General features: G+C 39.1%; 1 protein-coding gene across 1 annotated transcript in view; it reads left to right on the top strand.

Annotated features, from left to right (window-relative positions):
• The first annotated feature begins 1,011 nt into the window (after positions 1 to 1,011).
• The window catches only part of dbh (dopamine beta-hydroxylase (dopamine beta-monooxygenase)), a 42,240-nt gene continuing 26,274 nt past the window's right edge, over positions 1,012 to 16,977 (top strand). The window contains exons 1-3 of the mRNA XM_074690662.1: positions 1,012 to 1,656; positions 12,031 to 12,177; positions 16,190 to 16,447. Coding sequence (XP_074546763.1) covers positions 1,288 to 1,656; positions 12,031 to 12,177; positions 16,190 to 16,447 — 774 coding nt within the window. The 5' untranslated portion in view covers positions 1,012 to 1,287. The remainder of the gene's footprint in view (positions 1,657 to 12,030; positions 12,178 to 16,189; positions 16,448 to 16,977) is intronic.

Genomic DNA, 16,977 nt, shown 5'->3' on the forward strand with positions numbered 1-16,977 from the left:
CTGTCTATTCACTGATTCAGTCATCCAGTTTAAAAAGATTGCCTCTAGAGTCAAATACTGAATTGCATTTAAGATAAGATTAATCAATTAATAATTAATTTGATTAATTTTAATTGAGTACCACCGCTACTAAACACAGATTCCTGTCAAACATTACTATCTTAAAAATTCATTTGTGCCTGTTTAATTTGTTCTTTTGAAAAACATGATTGCTGTTCTTTTTATTCTGCATCATCTCTTCGGTCTGTGATCTTCTTAGACTGAACTGGTCACCAAGTACGTGTGAAAGGACAGCTCAGGCCACAAGGTACTTTGTGATGTCTCTGTAAATACATTAGAGTCTGTTTTTTCATGTTAACCCACCTGTCTCTGTAAAACACACACACTCGCACACACACACACACACACACACACACACACACACACACACACACACACACACACACACACACACACACACACACACACACACACCTACAGGGGCTTTACTAACCTTTAAAACCAACCTGGATGTGTCCGTCTTGCTTTTGAAAGCCATAATTGGCAGTTTGATTAGGTCTCCTGCAGCCTGAGGCGCTGGGTTTGGGAAAGGGACTAATGCAGTAATGTTTTGTTAATGCCTCTTCAAGTACTTTCCGTACCATAATTCTTATTTGAGGGTACCCACCCTTAAAGTGAAAGGTATAACTTAAAAAAAAGAAAAATACATTACTTTATTCAGAATAGTTGAATGATACACTAAAGGAGAAAAAGACAAAATGCAGCGAGCAATAAAGCCTGTTCAGCCCAAGCTGGTTGTCATTGATAGTGTCCATGGGTGAATTTGGAACAATTAGGGGCTGGCAGATGTGCAGAATCATGGTTGACCTCAGGGCTTAAAGGATACAATTCAATTTCCTCAATAAATGTAATACTATTAGGCAGGATACAAACAGACAAGTCACAAGGGAGGAGTCTCTTAAAAACCAGTGAGAGACAGAGAGAGACAGAGCAGCTGCTCAGAGGAAAGCCTCAGTGTCCACTAAGGGTTAGAAACAGAACATTTTAATGGCCAAAGAGAAAAAGACGATCAAATTCATGGGAAGAAGAGAATAACTCACCTGATCACTGACAGAGAGATTTGGAGACTCCTGAGGCCTAAAAGCAGACGGATCCACAGGATTTGAGTTTGGAGAGCTGGAACTTTTACAGAATCTCTCCAAAACTTCCTGGATTCAACTTTATATCAACCTGTGGCTAAGCCTGAAAGACTAAACTGAGGGAGAGAGAAGATTCATCCTCACAGCTATGAGGGTCTTCAACAAGAACCTTCGCCTCCATGACGTCACCATCATGTACTTCACCGCCCTGGCTGCTCTCATGGTCATCCTGGTGGCTTCGTACCAGGCGCCCCTCAACGCTGTCGAAGTGTCCAGCCTTCCTTTGAACCCATCCAGCCCTCTGCCACTTCTCCCCATGCCTTTTCGAGTGCCCCTGGACCCACGAGGGGATCTTCAGCTGGCTTGGAACATCAGCTATGCCAACCAGGAGGTGTACATGGAGCTGAGGGTCAAGGAGCTCAGACACGGCGTTGTCCTGGGGATGTCTGACCGCGGGGAGCTGACCAATGCCGACCTGGTGGTGCTATGGGACTCAGGAAGTAAAAGCTACTTTGGGGTAAGAAGCTCTAATAAGTATAAATAAATTAAAAACAGCGATCAATATGCATTCGCTGACAAGATTACTTGGTGTCAAATCAAACCTTTTACCTGTCTTTTGCATTTTCTTGCGATCCCCCACCTCCACATGTCCTTGGTGAATCCTGAATGCACAGGGATTACAAACGTCTATATATAGTGAAGGTGTCTGTGGTCCCTGAGGTATGAGATTGGTCTTTTTGCACAAGAAACCAGCAGACAGCTGCTTCACACAGCCACAAAGGGTGTTATCGGCCCGTGGTAATTGGAAATCACTCAAACTGCACTAATAGCTGGAGTTCATGTGGGAATCATTAGCAGATATTAGCATATCAAAATTGAATCCTGGACTGATTTAGATGTTTTAAAGACCTAATTTTGCCACAGAAATCTCTAATTAATTGAGATTTTTTTCTTAGAAGTCCTCTGGTGAATGTTTCATAAAGGTAATTTATCCAAAAATCTTATTTAACAAACATTTTAATTCACTTTTTGCTGATGTAATTATTCATTAGAAAACATGAGCAGGTTGCATGGATGAAATATACTGAGAGCTTGAGGAACTTGTATTTACAGAGCCAGCTTATGGTGATGAACAAGTGTTTTTTTTATTATTCCGTGGTGGTCAGGATTATTAAGGAACTTGGCACATTTGAGATGTTTCAGTTTGTTTTCTGTTGTTGTTTGGTCGTTAAAATACTCATAAAAAATGAAAGTTGATCCACGCATCTGCATCTCTCATCATTGTGCTCTATATATCATTGGGCCCTAATGAGTTGAAGTCATGTATGGAATTGAAGTATGGAACTTTTGACGCTGATGCAGATTCTGATACGTTGAAGAAAAAATTCTAAAATCTGATTAATTGGCTAACTCATTTTCAGAATATATATGATGAATAGAATAACTTCTTTTTTAGTCTCTCAATGTTTGCCACAACAAAGATATGAATTACAGGCAGATCATTTTACTGTTTTACAATGCTCTGTCCTTAAGTATTTTGGAGCCTTGAGCTTGCCGTAGTTATACCAAAGTCAGCCATGAGCCTGCACTTAACTTTTTTTATATCTTCTCGTTTGGTAACATTTACCTGTTGGGATTGTGGCATTTAGAGTTTTCAGTGTTGTTTACAAAGAGTAATAAACTGAGAAGTAAACCAAAGTTATATTGATGTATGCTAACTGCTAGAATATCAGTGCAATTTCCTTTTTACATAAGCACCAGCTAGGTTTTTTCTATTGTTTTCTGTACATTAGGGGATGTATAACACATTGACTGTTTTGAAAAGGAGCCTCTTGTCAGATAGTAATATTCATTTCTTTGTGTGTAGCTTAAGCTAGCTAGCATAACTTTAGCAATGCAATGTAAGTAAAAAGCGTGACCAAAGCAAAAAAATCACGGACCAATTGTCATGACACATGGTAAAAAAGGGTTGAACTGAAACAGGAGACATGTTGAGTCATTGTCAGACTGAGAACTCAGATCTCTATGTCACGAACAAATCATTCAGCAAGACTCTGACACTAAACAGCTTTTACTGATTATGCAAAACTCTGAGTATATCACATTTAATCTTCAAAATAACAGCTGATAATTATCAATTTGAAAAGGGCTACAACAGGCTGATAAAATCACCCGGACAACAAATCAGTTGGGCCCAAATGGTAAGGTGACTTGGTAATTTTCTTTATACAGGAACACTGAAAATGGTGGACCCCCCTCAAATTTAAGTGGACAGTTGTATTGATCATTCAAAGGAAAGCCTCTGGCTTGAGTTGCTGGAGTCAGTGGATAACATGAGTTGAAGTTTTCAGTTAACATATTGACACTACGCCAGGTAACGTGCTGCTTTGACTGCTGAAAGTAGATCAAAACAAGAGGACTCTGTCTGATATTTGTTGTTCTCAGAGCAACTATCTGCACTTTTCCCAATCATGCATCAGAAGCAAAAAAAAAAAAAAAAAAGGATCAATTCTTTCAGATCCGTCAGATGTTCTAATAATTTTGCCCAGCACTGTACAAGGGTAGAAGGTTATGAAGTGGTAAAAAATTAATCTGTTGCTTGATATGACTTCACCACAAGAATTCAATAGTAAAAGAGCATTACCTCTGTATATTTAAGGATGACATGCCTCCAGCATCCCTCCACTGTAAAAGATTGAAGCCAAGATAATCTGCATTGGGTTCAGAACTGACTCTGACACTACTGGTTTTGTAAAGCTTGGGTCTTGTGTTAGTATTTGTAATATTGTATCTCTCACTTTCTCTTTCTCCTACTCCAATCAGGTAAAAGCAGGATGCAGGATTGTAAACATAGCTGTTAATCATAGTGCAACCATACAGCCTCTTTTGCCTGGACATGTCCTCCTTTTCGGTTTTAAAATTGTGCATACCGATTTTTTAAAATTCCCTAAAATGTCTAGGTTCTATTCAGCTTATTCTACAGACCAATAACATGCCCTGCATTGGGCCGCGGGCACCCTTCTGATGTACCTACCTGTCTAGATGTTGAGCATGAACACCACATGTGTCATGACGCTACAGACCCAGGTCGCTGCTCTCAGATCTAAACAGGAAACATGTTTTGACTGGCTGTACTACACTTGAAGACAGAGAATTCAGAAGCGTAGATGCACTTTATTATTTAGAGTTTTACATTAGCCCTAAGGAAACAAGAATGGGTGACCTCGCTCTTTCTATTGTTAAAAACTAAAACCAAGAGCAAACACAAAAAAGCCCTGAAGAATAGCTCTGTTTTTCTTTTCTTTAAGATTTTCAGACATTGTTTATGTTTTTGAGCAATAGGATACTTCTCTTTTTCTTTTTTTATTGTAACACATTGTCAGGGATTATTTGTATTTATGTCGTTGAATTTTTTCACTTCAATCAGAAAAGGATTTTATTTTTTTAAATAGATGTACGTGTTTTCAGAATATGGTCACCCTAATCATTTATTTATTTGTTTATCTATTTGTTTATTTATTTAGAAGGCTAGCCCCTTGAGATGGACCATCTCCCTTTCAAAGGGGTCCTAACAAGACATGCAATACAAATAATACAATACACAATGAAATAACAAAGTACAAATACACACACAAACACACTTACACATACTTACACACACACAATGCTCTGAAGTGCTCAGTCAGTCTCCATCAAACAGCTTCAGTCCTAAATATCAAAGGGGAAACACATGGTCACACACATAGATCCATGGAAACGAGTTTTGCATTCCTATGTTTACAAGTGATATTAAGTTTAGATAGATGGACAATTATGTTATTTTTTAAATACAGACAGAAGTAAATAAATAAACAACAAACAAACAATGGTAACAACATAAAAGGCAAAGGGAGGAGTTTGTAGATAAGTTAAAAAAATAGGACTTAAAAATAGGAATAGATGTACCTGATCTTATGACATCACATCTCCTCGAATAATGAATTAAAAATAACTCCTCTGGAAAGCAAACACACTTCCTTTAAGTATTTTTTCCTTTTTTTCTTCCGTCTGTCAGTTCCATTTGTAGAGTTATATAGACTTATTCAGCAGAGAGAAGACAGACATGAAAAGAAATCTCTGCTGGGAATCTCTGCTGTGATTCGATCTGAGGCCAGAAGGAGCTCGCAGCACTCCAGGGGCCGCTCTGGAGGCTCAAACACAAAGAAACTCTGAGAGCACATCAAAGTTTCACACAAAGTCGGAGCTAATAAGTCCGCCGGCAGTCTGACAAACTGCTGCAGCACAGTTATTTGTCTTTCTGGTGCTTGATGTCAATCTGCATATGAGATTAGATCTGAACAGCAGACTGTGTCAATGGTTAGCTGCAAATTATGTGAGAAAAAAACAGGGTATTCATTCCTTTTCATGTATTTAGTTTGATGACTTTTGTGCTTTATGGGGAAATTATACAAATTTTGGGTGTATATATTCAGCAGATGGTAAAGAAACAGGATCCAATCAAACCTTTGAATGATTAACTTCAACCTCCCATTCATCTCCACTTCATGTCTTTACCCAGCCCTGTTTCCCTCTGTCAGACAAATCCCTCTGCAGCATATCCCCACAGATCAAAAACAATACTTCCACTCATGTCACCGTAAAGCTGTTTCTTGTTAAAATGGATCTCCTCTGTGCTTTCTGTCTTCCTCCCTCCCGTCGCTCCATCTGTCTGTCTCCCCTCAGGAGGGCAAAAGCAGCAGCAGAAGAAAGGTCACTGCTGAGCTCCAGTCTCCCTCTGTCTTCCCTCACACACTCACAGCCTCACACACTCACAGCCTCACACACTGCCTCACACAAAGCAAGGCACATTTTAGATACGCTCTAGTTCATAGACTTCTAAAACCCCTTTTTAAATCAATGTATTCAAATGAAGCCTTGAATGAATATTAAGATTTATCATTTAATTTCAAACCAGAGATAAGAAGACAGTGTATGTATTTTTTTTCTCCCTCTTCCTTTTCTTTGGTTAAGTTTGACTTTCAGTGATACCAGTTATATAAGGGAGGGAGTCCAACAATCTCTCAGGAAAGACAAAGTGAGATTCAGGACTTCACAGATACCTGTACCTCTGAACCTGAACTTCTAGACCTTCATAAGAATAAAGATAAGTTTAAAACATGTTATTCCTTCCTGAGGCAAAGTGGGACTTATTGGTGGTGTTTCAGTTTAAACCTAATTCAAGCCAAAGTAAAAACCAACACAATAAAAATGATGGTTGGATCCAAACCAATGCAGTTTCTGCAAACAAAACTCAAAAATCACTCAGAGCGCGCAGACCTCCGCCAAGCATATTGTGGTTGTCACCAGCACTTTAGGCCTACTTTAATGTTATACTCCCTTTCAGCTGACTGTCTGCTACAATTTGGTGTTTGTTGCAGGTTTTTACGATAATTTGTTACCTGACAGTGTTTAAAATTATGATGACCCAGTACTTATTTCATATTCCAGATCTAAGTATCAAGAATATCACCAGGATCTAGATCGTATTTTACACCTGTCAGAAATTATGGTGACCTTGTCTTGTATTGTTTTGCAAAGCAATCCAACCATTTATCATAGAGTTATATACACATATGGTGAAAAAAGCCCTATCTCACAATGATAAAGAATGCTTTAAAAAAGTCCTGGATCCAGATGGTGATCCAGATCACCTCCAAAATTTAATCGCTTCTTCCGTATCCTATTGTACATTTCCTGAAAATTTCATGAAGATCTGTTTGTCACTTTTTGAGTAATGTTGTTGTTCACAGAGAGACAGACTTTAATAGAAATGTAACTTGTTGGAGGTAATTACTCCAAAATGCACAGCTCTGCCTCAAAAGTTGAACACTCACCTGCCCTGATGTCTCTGTCCATGCAGCAAATGCCGTGAGTAATAGACCTTTTCAAAGTTTGTAAACAGTGATGGCATTTCTATGGGTGCTCCTGCATTTTGGTGACAGAATTCTTGCAATGTACAACGGTTTGTGAGGAATCAGTGAGTGGATGGAAAACATCAACAAGTGGATGGAGGTTTTTAGAGGAGAAATCCAGTGTGTACCCAGAGAGGAGTTTAAACCACAAGTCACTCGATGCTTATGTCTGCATTATCCATGGACACTGACTGTGACTCATTAAGACATGAACCTGTGTTAATAAACCAGAAACCCTCCCAAACCAAAGACAAGCACCCAGACCTTCAAGACCTGGGTCTTTTTTTTTTTTTTTTTTTTTTTTTTCAATTTCGTTGTACTTGTTGCAATGACAAATAAAGTTCAATTCTATTCTATTCTATTCATAATAAAGAATCCAGAAAACCAAAGAGAGAGAACTATACTTAACCTATTGAACAATACTTAACCTATTGGTTAGAGAACTAGTTCTCTAGTTCTCTTACCTACTTAATAAGATTGGTTAATAGTTTAATAACATACCTTAGACTCACTTAAATCATAAAATCTGTTCCTGCTAATCATAAAATACAGGTTTAATCATTATTTACTCTCCATTGTGGGTCCCTTTTTGATCATAACCTCACTACTTATTTGTAGTCAAACCTGGTTAACTGAGGTTGGATAAGGAAGACATATTTGATCACAGCTGTGACCCTGTTAATCACTCTGAAATCACTGGCATGCTTGTCTGAGAGCCAACAGTTAGCACAGTCACTCCTAACTCCAAAATACTGGTAGCTCTGTGATGGCATAGACTGTTTAAAACATGGACGTAGCTTCCATGACGTCACTCGTGTGTTTCTGAAATGAAGTGAATCCACAGACGCATATGACACCAGCTTTAAGCATCCTTTCTTACAGCTACAGGGTGCCTGGCAGTCACGTGACCTGAACTGTTTCTCTGATTGGACAATCAAACGGACCTAATAACTTCTTAACTGTAGAGTTAGAAAAAATTCAGTGACTGAACAGTGTGTACCCATAGTAAAATCAGCTAATAGACCCAAGCTGTTTTTTGAACTAGGCTGTAAATATGTTTTTTAAGTCCATAAAAGTCTGTTTTTATGGCTGGGTGTGTACATGACTTCTGGTCTTTCTGCAGCCAGCTGATCCTCGATGAACAGCAACTTTTAGCACTTCCACATAGGCTTCATTTTTACTGACTGGATGTTGCCCCTTGTGAGGTGGTTACTTCTCGATAGAAGTTGAGCAAAACACCATATTTCCCCTGCCAATGTGCGCACATACTTTGGATTGCAAGTCTGCCCAGAACAACCTGTGTCCACTGCCAGCTTTTTTGTGTTAGCAGTGCTATTTTTTTTTCTACCAAATCAATCAATGCACAATGTTTGGGTCAATGTTTCCAGGATTCAGCACCCAAAACTCAATAATACCCTCAGGATTCAGTTAGAAAATACATGTTTTTAAACGAGCTCGTCTGTGTCACTTATCCCTCTCAACCAATCAAAATCAAGAGGACACAGGACTTCCAATTTGGCTTTGTCAATCACAACAGTAGCAGAGGAGAAACTCATTAGAGTCAGTTTCAAAGGAAAAAATTCCTCAGTCTGAGCTGTAACACTAAGGTATGGTTATTCTCTATTTCTTTTGTTTATTTTGTAAATTACCTTGAATAAGAGGGAAATATTTGATACAGAACAATTTAAAAGAGACCTTTAGACCTTAAAGGGTGGTTTTGTGATTCAGCAAGAGGAAACAAGAAGTGCTCTAAATTGGAGATTGTGGATGTCATCAGTGGACACAGGCCCTAAATCAATGTATCAACTAATTTTTCTTTCTTGCCAATTTTAACTAAAAAATAACTTCTGCAAGAAAACAGACACAAAGAGTAATTAGAGGAGAAGGTATCAGCAGCAGAAGACAGTTATGTTAACAGGCACCTTTCTTTAGTATCATTGATTAGTTTAAAGGAGAATCATCTGCGTAACAATGAATGTTAATGGAGTGTTTCATTTATTAATTATGTGACATAAAGAAAAAAACATATATCAGGTAAAAAGAAGAGGTCTAGGTACCTCGCCCTGTGGTACTCCATGACTAACTTTGGAGTTAAAGACGGTTGAGTGTTAATTGGTTAAGATCAATCTAATTGGTCTGTAGGGCAAAGCCAATGGACTGGATTCCATAATTCAGACTAAATAATGTATCCATTCACAAATCACATGCTCATGAAGCTATCACAATGGAAAGGTTCCCTAAAGGCCACTAAAGGCCAGAGATGTGCAGGTAGAACTGTTCCAGTGTGTTAGTGGTATAATAAGACAGGTTGGGAGAAGTTACTGAGCTCTTCCTTAAACTCGTCATACTTTGAGGGCATCTTTCAGAAATACTCCTCACAAACCTTCACCTCTATTGCTGTTGGCAAAACTTCCTGTACAAGCTTCAATAGTCAAGATCCATCGTGGTGCCTCCAGCTATCCACAGAGATCATATAGCTCAGTCTTCACACAAACATATAACACACATATCACATACTGTGTCTCCTCACATCTTATTTTAGATCCATATCCCCCTGTATGTGCTCTCAAAAGCACTGGCTTCACAGTCCTTGCAGTAGGACAGTTATGTAAGAGCAACTGAGCAGGAGACAGAAATAAAGAGCGATCTTAGGTGCTATTCTGGACAGATAAGAATGTGAGAAAGAGAAGTGGATAGACAGAGCTGTTGCAAAGCCTCCTGGCAGAGGAGCAGAGTCTCGTACATGGCATCGGAAAGGTTTCACGACACGAAATGCACAAACACTTTCACTGGTTTCTTTCTATTAACTGCACCATTAGTCGTATCACTGTAGTGTAACAGTAATCTAATTCTTATGTGCTAATAATGGCATTAACAGGGCAGGAAAAGAATTCTCCACTACTGATAAACTTATTTGAAATTGTGTGCAAAGCATTTGTCTCTTTAAACTTAACTCTCAACCCTTTTCAGCAAATGTTATGTTATCTTGTCTAACAAATACACAATAAGGAAAAAGTCTCTCGAACCATGCAGTAACAGCCCAGTCGCCAGAACAAAGCATCAATTTTATGTCTGCAAAATGTCAAAATGTGACTGTCAACATTTCTGATTGAAAAGACATTTCTACATTTCTAGAAACATGCATATCACTGTGAGATCTGAAGCTTTTTGGTGAAGTTATGAGGCTAAAAGTGTCAACTAACGGCTGAAATACTCCAGATGTCTCCAGCTGTCTGTCAGTCATGCAGCCGGTGCGAGCTGACAAACGCAGTCAAGACGCAAGAAAGCGGAGTCAGACTGCAAACGTATCTGGTGTGTTTGAAGCACCACACTGCCTGACTTTTTCCTCTCAAAGGGGGACAAAAATGGGTTCCTCTGCAAGTAGGAGGCTGAACTTCTGTTATCTTGTTCTGCACATCACAAAGTCATTTCAGTGGTTACATTAAAACAGCACTGAAAAGGCTTACAGGATGTAAAAAAACTGATAAAGTGATTGCAGCGCACTGTTACAGTGGCCATAAAAGAAATATTTTTTAGTGAATGTTACAGTAAATAGGCTGTACACATGCTCGCACATGCTGTGTGACATGCAGTGGGCCTTTATGATTGGGGATTTGGGACTATCCATCCATCCGTTTTCTTAACCGCTTCTCCTGTTCAGGGTTGCGGGTGTCTGGAGCCTATCCCAGCTGTCATTGGGCGAGAGGTGGGGTGCACCCTGGACTGGTCGCCAGCCAATCACAGGGCTGATTTAGGACTATATGAACAGAAAAAAACTCAATCAATGTAATTATAAAACATGTTTGAAACCCAACCAGATGCCTTTATAAGTGAAAAATACACACTATTTTACATTATTTCATTGGCAGAAAGGTCAGATCACAAGCAGCTAGAGCTCCAGTGAATATTTCTAGAAATGTAGAAGTGATGTGTATTTTTTACTCAGACAATCGAGGAAGAAATCTGGTTGGGGACTAAAATCGGCCCCGACGTTCAGCAAAGATTATCTTCTAGTGTGAGCGGTTGACAGATGAATCTTTAGCTGCACGATCGTCTCACAGACTCGCTGGAGCCGCCCCGATAAATTTCATACATGTTTGATATTTATCTGGATGATTACAACATTCATTCTCACTGAGGATGACAACAGACAATTAGAAAGAGCCCCAGAGATCGGACAACAGACAACACACGCAGGCTGAAAGTGAAACTCAAAGGCTCCAGGTCAGCTGACTGGGCGCTCCACTGGCCCACTCGAGCCAGTTCAATAATGCCTTTAAAAATAACATAACCACACCATTTTATATAGTAGCAGACTGTTGTTTTCTCAGTGATCGGTGTGAGATCATGCCATTATTGGCTGATACAGCAACAGTTTCACTTCTGTCCCTCTGCGTGCGCATAATGGATGAAAGGCACCGCTGCAGACAGCTCCTCTTCTCTCTCCTCCTGTCCCACCAGTGCACTAAAAACCTCAGATCAAACAACTGAGCACATGTGGTGCATCACTCTCTCTGGTCAAATAATCTTGTTGAAATCCTGTAGTGTGTGCTGGTCAGTATTTTCAAATCTTGTAGTTAAAGTGTGCTTAAGATTTAAGAGAAGATGATCTGTGAAGATTCTCCTTATGTGTGAGATACAACCCAATGTCTGAATCTTTTACGATTTTGAAAATCATGTAGTGTAAGCCAGGCTTGAGATTCCAATGATGGTCGAGATCTTACTCCTGAAAATTTTTTAATCCCTGCAAATAGTTTGAACACAGCGCTTAATATCAAGTCTGAAAAAAAAAAAGTTTTCTGTTATTTCATTTGTAAGTTTGATTTCTCATTGTAGCTGTGTGTGTGTGTGTGTGTGTGTGTGTGTGTGTGTGTGTGTGTGTGTGTGTGTGTGTGTGTGTGTGTGTGTGTGTGTGTGTGTGTGTGTGTTCTCTCCTTAAGGATGCATGGAGTAACAGTGAGGGCCAGGTTTCATTGGACAGCCAACAGGACTACGAGCTGCTGGAAGCCAAACAGAAACCTGAAGGATTCTTCCTCCTGTTTAAGAGACCGTTCAGCACCTGTGACCCCAGAGATTACCTCATCGAGGTGTGTGAAGGCCTTCCTTTCACTGTGAATGTACAACAGAGATTCTAAAATTAGGGGTACATTTTATGTCCATGGGATGAACTTATCAGTTTTGCAAAGTATTAGTTTCAAGCAATGACCAATTTTACAGTGGGTCATTTGGGTGATATTTCACTTTCATTTAATACAGAACATAAACAGCTTCCATCATTTATTTAGCAAAAAATGTAAATCATGTATCAGAATTTGCAATTTTTGTGTGGTCTGATTTCTCAAATGTCAAGTTGGCTCTTCAAAATTATCACTAGAATACATGTTAGTGTTTGTTATTTTAAGTATTATTTGTTTAGAATAATCATTAAAACATGACAAAGGTGTTTTAAAAAACTAATTTAATAATTTATATGGATAAAATAAATCATTTTATGTGTGTCTGAGAAATCAGAGTCAACCATGCTACCCACTGAAAAAAAAAAGCTTTAAATAAGCTCCAAAGTCACATGACTCAAATCAACCTTGAAGAAAGTGTGTTAGTTTTAGCTCCTCCTCATCAATATTTCATCAGAATGATTGTCTGTACATGGGGCGCATTAACTGTTCATCAACTATGTTACCAACATTTTCTGCTCTTCTTACTATAGATGTTATAAAGACCAAACTGTGAAGAAAAGGAGCAGAACTATGAGCTGATGGAGGTCAGGTGGTGGCATGTTCAAGGTCTATACTTAGCACACATGGACAACACATGGAGGAAATGTCGAGTGTGTTCACATCACTAAATGTAGAGTTGTAGAGACAGGTTTCTCTCTTCTTGTCCTGTCAGCTGAGTTACATTTGATTTTTGTCCGTAATTATTTTAAATTTTGTCTAAAATGTGATATGAATGATGAGGGACAGCGTAATCTGACATAGACATGTTGAATAACTCTAAATTTAGTATAATATGGATTTATGGTGAAAAAATAGTCACAACTTTTGTCCATAACACAGTTGACAAAATTACAAAATTATGCTCCAGTTTTTTTTCTAACTTAAATATTTAAGCATTCATGAAAGCTTAAGCTTGCCAACTAATGAATGAAGTACATTCCAGGTATATTATTACCAATCAAATAGAATATGAAACAAAAAAGCTCATGTTTTATATTTACATTTTTGTTTACCTGAAATGTTCCCATAATTAATGAATCACTCACATGACAGAGTACAAGCATGGCCTTATAAGTGTTGGCATACAAACAGTTCTCTAGATGTCTACCTCCTTTTAGGAGTCTGTTTTTAAAACTTGCTGAAGTCAAAACTGATGCTTCTCTTATAAAACCTACAAAGAAATATGGACCGTGGAGAAAAAGACTTATTAAGTCTGTCACTCTGTCAGAGAGTGGGTATCAAAGCAGCTGACAGCATGCTGCAGAATCCTCCTTTGAAATTATTTTTGGAAGTCTGTGAAGGTTTTATTCAGTGTAGGACGATGACAACTGAAATGAGAATCGGATGGCAAAAAGCCGAGGGTCAAGATGTGAGCCTGGGCTGCTCACTTTCAGGAACAGGATCTTTACATGGGGCGGCACCTCAGAAACATCCATTCACTCATTCATTATCATACTGCTCGTCTAGTTCTGTGATACAGGAGGTCTGTATGGTGGCCAGCAGGTGTCAGACAGTTTGCAAACCCCACAACACAACGGAAGTATAGCCACACAGAAGTTAAAGGTCAGTTATCTACGGTGGCCGGTGGGTGTCAGATGATTTGCAAAAGCCACAACAAGAATGCGAGAGCAAAAACATGGATGCGAATGCCACAACACAACAGAAGTGCCGCCACAACTGAAGTTAAAAGAGGTTAGTTTTCCATTGGACACAGAAGAGTTGTGAAAGTAAGCTAATGACTTTCTTTTTAACTTCATCTATGACACATAAAGCTTTGCAGGGGTCTCACCTTGTGATATCCTTCATAGTACTTTTATTTCTTTATTTACCAAAAAAATATGTCATCTTATATTTAATTTTATGAATCAATAACGTTTGCATTAAACTATATTTATCATAGCTGGAGGTAAAAAAAGAAAACAATCATTTACTTACTTTCACAACTTTCTGTGTCCATTAGGATGACTGTCCTCTTAACTTCCACTGTGTTTTGGCTTAAGCATTCCTGTTGTGGTGTTTGCTTTTGTGTTGTTGCTTCTGCAAATCAGAGACCTACCAGCCACCATAGTTATCCTTACAGACACAGAAAAGTTGTGAAAGCCAGTAAATTATTTTCTCTTTTAACTCTATCTGTAATTAATATTACTATAATGCTAACAATAGCTTATCAGGGGGTTTTAGATGTTCCACACTCTTTTTTAAAATCCAGAGGAGATCAGGCATTTGTTGTGGAATGCTTTACATTTAGCTGTACGGACTGGAAGTAACCTCTCCACTTCAAAACTCCTCAAAAGACTCACATGTTCACTTTGGCTTTTGGCACAGGATGGCCGCTTTTACCGGGTCTTTTTATCTCTATATGTTTTATGCTTTTAATGTTTTGTAAGTTTTATAGTTGAATCATTTTTATTTTTTTTGCCTTTTTACTGTAAGCACTTTGGTAGGCCACTGGCTGTTTTAACGTGCTACATAAATAAAGCTGATAGTGACATTATGACAAGACTGGTTCTGAAAGCTAAATATAAGATGACACATTTCCGGTATATATTGTACTATAAGTATTACAAAATCTATCACAAGGTGGGACCCCTACAAAGCTACATTTATAATGGCTAAAGTTAAAAAGAGAATAAAATAAATATATCTGTGTCCATGGGATAACTGATCTCTTTTGACTCCCGTTGTGGCTGTACATTCATCGTGTTGTGGTCTTTGGATACATGTTGTTTTGATTGCATTCGTACTGTGGTCCTTACAAATCGTTTGACACCTACCGGCCACCGTAGATCTGGAGCTTAAAATGGTTTGCTCCAGGAGACATCCATTCATCCCTCCATCATTTTCAGGGTTACAGGGGTGTTGAGCTTATCCCAGCTCTCGCAGGGTGCATTGCAGAGAAAAGTACCATCCCGTTTGGGGGACTGTAACCAGGATCTGTGAGGAAACAGTTCCTACCACTGCTCCACCCTGCAGCCTGCTCCAGAGACAGCCTCTGAAAAACAAAGATTGACAAAGATTTTTAGCGAGTTAACAGATAAACATTTGAGATTTTGTAGGATGAGATTTGCTGAAAGAAACACAATTTATAAGTGATGAGAAAATACAGTTAACTTTAGTTATTAGTAGTACAAAAAGTAAATTCCTGATAATTAACTGGTAAAGTAAGCTTCTTTGGACCCTGCCTCCCATCTCTCTTGCATTTTGCTAATTAACTCTGAAAAAGTAGCAGATTAACACGTCATAGGAGAAGCATGTTTGAGACATCATGACACTCGGTCGGTCAGTTTAGTCTTTCCTGGTTTACAGATCATGAAGCTCACAGTGTTATAACTCAAGCCTCTGCTGTGTTGGTAGAACGGCTCCTCTCCAGGTGGCTGCGCTAACCTGAGCTTCAGGGTCACCAGGTTCTGATTTTTTTGTCTTTTACACCCACCTTGACCTGCTACATTTTACCATGCCAGCACAATCACACCTGTTGATCTGTGTGTCACATATAGCCAATAGGAAAGGCTGCAGGTTGCCTGCTCTGTGGCCATGTGTGTGTGGGAGGGTGTGTGTCTGCTCCTTTTTTTCTTTAAAGTATTTTTTATTCTGTTATTACAAAAAGCTCTGAGACAAGACAACCAGGAGAGATCATAAAAATGAAAAAATTAGCACACTTTCCAATTTCATTATAAATATTACAGTTTCCATGGTACCCCATCGAATCCCTGAGAAGCAGACTCAAAACCAAGGCTCATCTCTATGACAACATAATGAAGTTCTCTGTTTGCAGAAGCATTTGAAATAATGAACGTGGAGCACTTTGAGTTTGAGATACACAGCGCTGATATTTCTGCTCGTCTTTGGTGCTGTTAAATTTCTCTGTGTTTGATTTCATCAGGAGGGGACTGTGCACATCATTTATGGACTCCTGGATCAACCACTGGCCTCACTTGAGCAGCTGAACCTCTCCCAGGTCCACACAGGGATACAGAGAGTCCTGATGCTCCGCCCCGACACGCCATCACCCTCTTTGCCTCCAGATGTGGAGACGCTGGATGTTGTGGCGCCACATGTCATTATACCAAACCAAGAGACCACCTACTGGTGCTTCATACAAGAGCTGCCAGAAAACATCCCCAAGAACCACATAGTCATGGTATAAGGGCCTTCATATCCGGGGGGCAAAGTAAAAATGCTGGATCTTCATTCTAAAATTATTCATTTGCAATCAGAATCCCTGAATCTGTCTGTTAGCTGCTCAAAAAGCCTGTTTTACAAATAGCACAAGATTTCATGAGTTCTGGTTGATGAAACACTGGAGGGACAGGCCCTTTCTCCAAGGTCTGCCCATAGGTCTGCCCGAAACAAGCTGGCCAATCAGAAGGAAGGGGGCCTTAAAGCTGGGTTATGCTTTATGCAAAAATGTGACACATAGAAATAAGATGTGCATAATGAGCACTGGCTTTTAAACTTTGTGACACTCCTAGTGTCTGTTCCAAAACTGCAGGGGGCAGTGTATCGCAAATATACAACCACCACATTACTAAACTAGAGTAGAAGGAGTTGTTGACACCGTTTACATTTTTCACCAACTCCTCTTTGTCGAGTGTGGCCACAATTTCATGCCAGGAATTGAACCTCACACAGTTATCACAGTTAGCTAAATGTCAGTATTTGTTCTACTTT

This window comes from Halichoeres trimaculatus, unplaced genomic scaffold (genome assembly GCF_033239565.1).
Source record: "Halichoeres trimaculatus isolate MK-OKI-2021-1 unplaced genomic scaffold, fHalTri1.1 fHalTri1_scaffold_16, whole genome shotgun sequence".
NCBI lineage: Eukaryota > Metazoa > Chordata > Actinopteri > Labriformes > Labridae > Halichoeres > Halichoeres trimaculatus.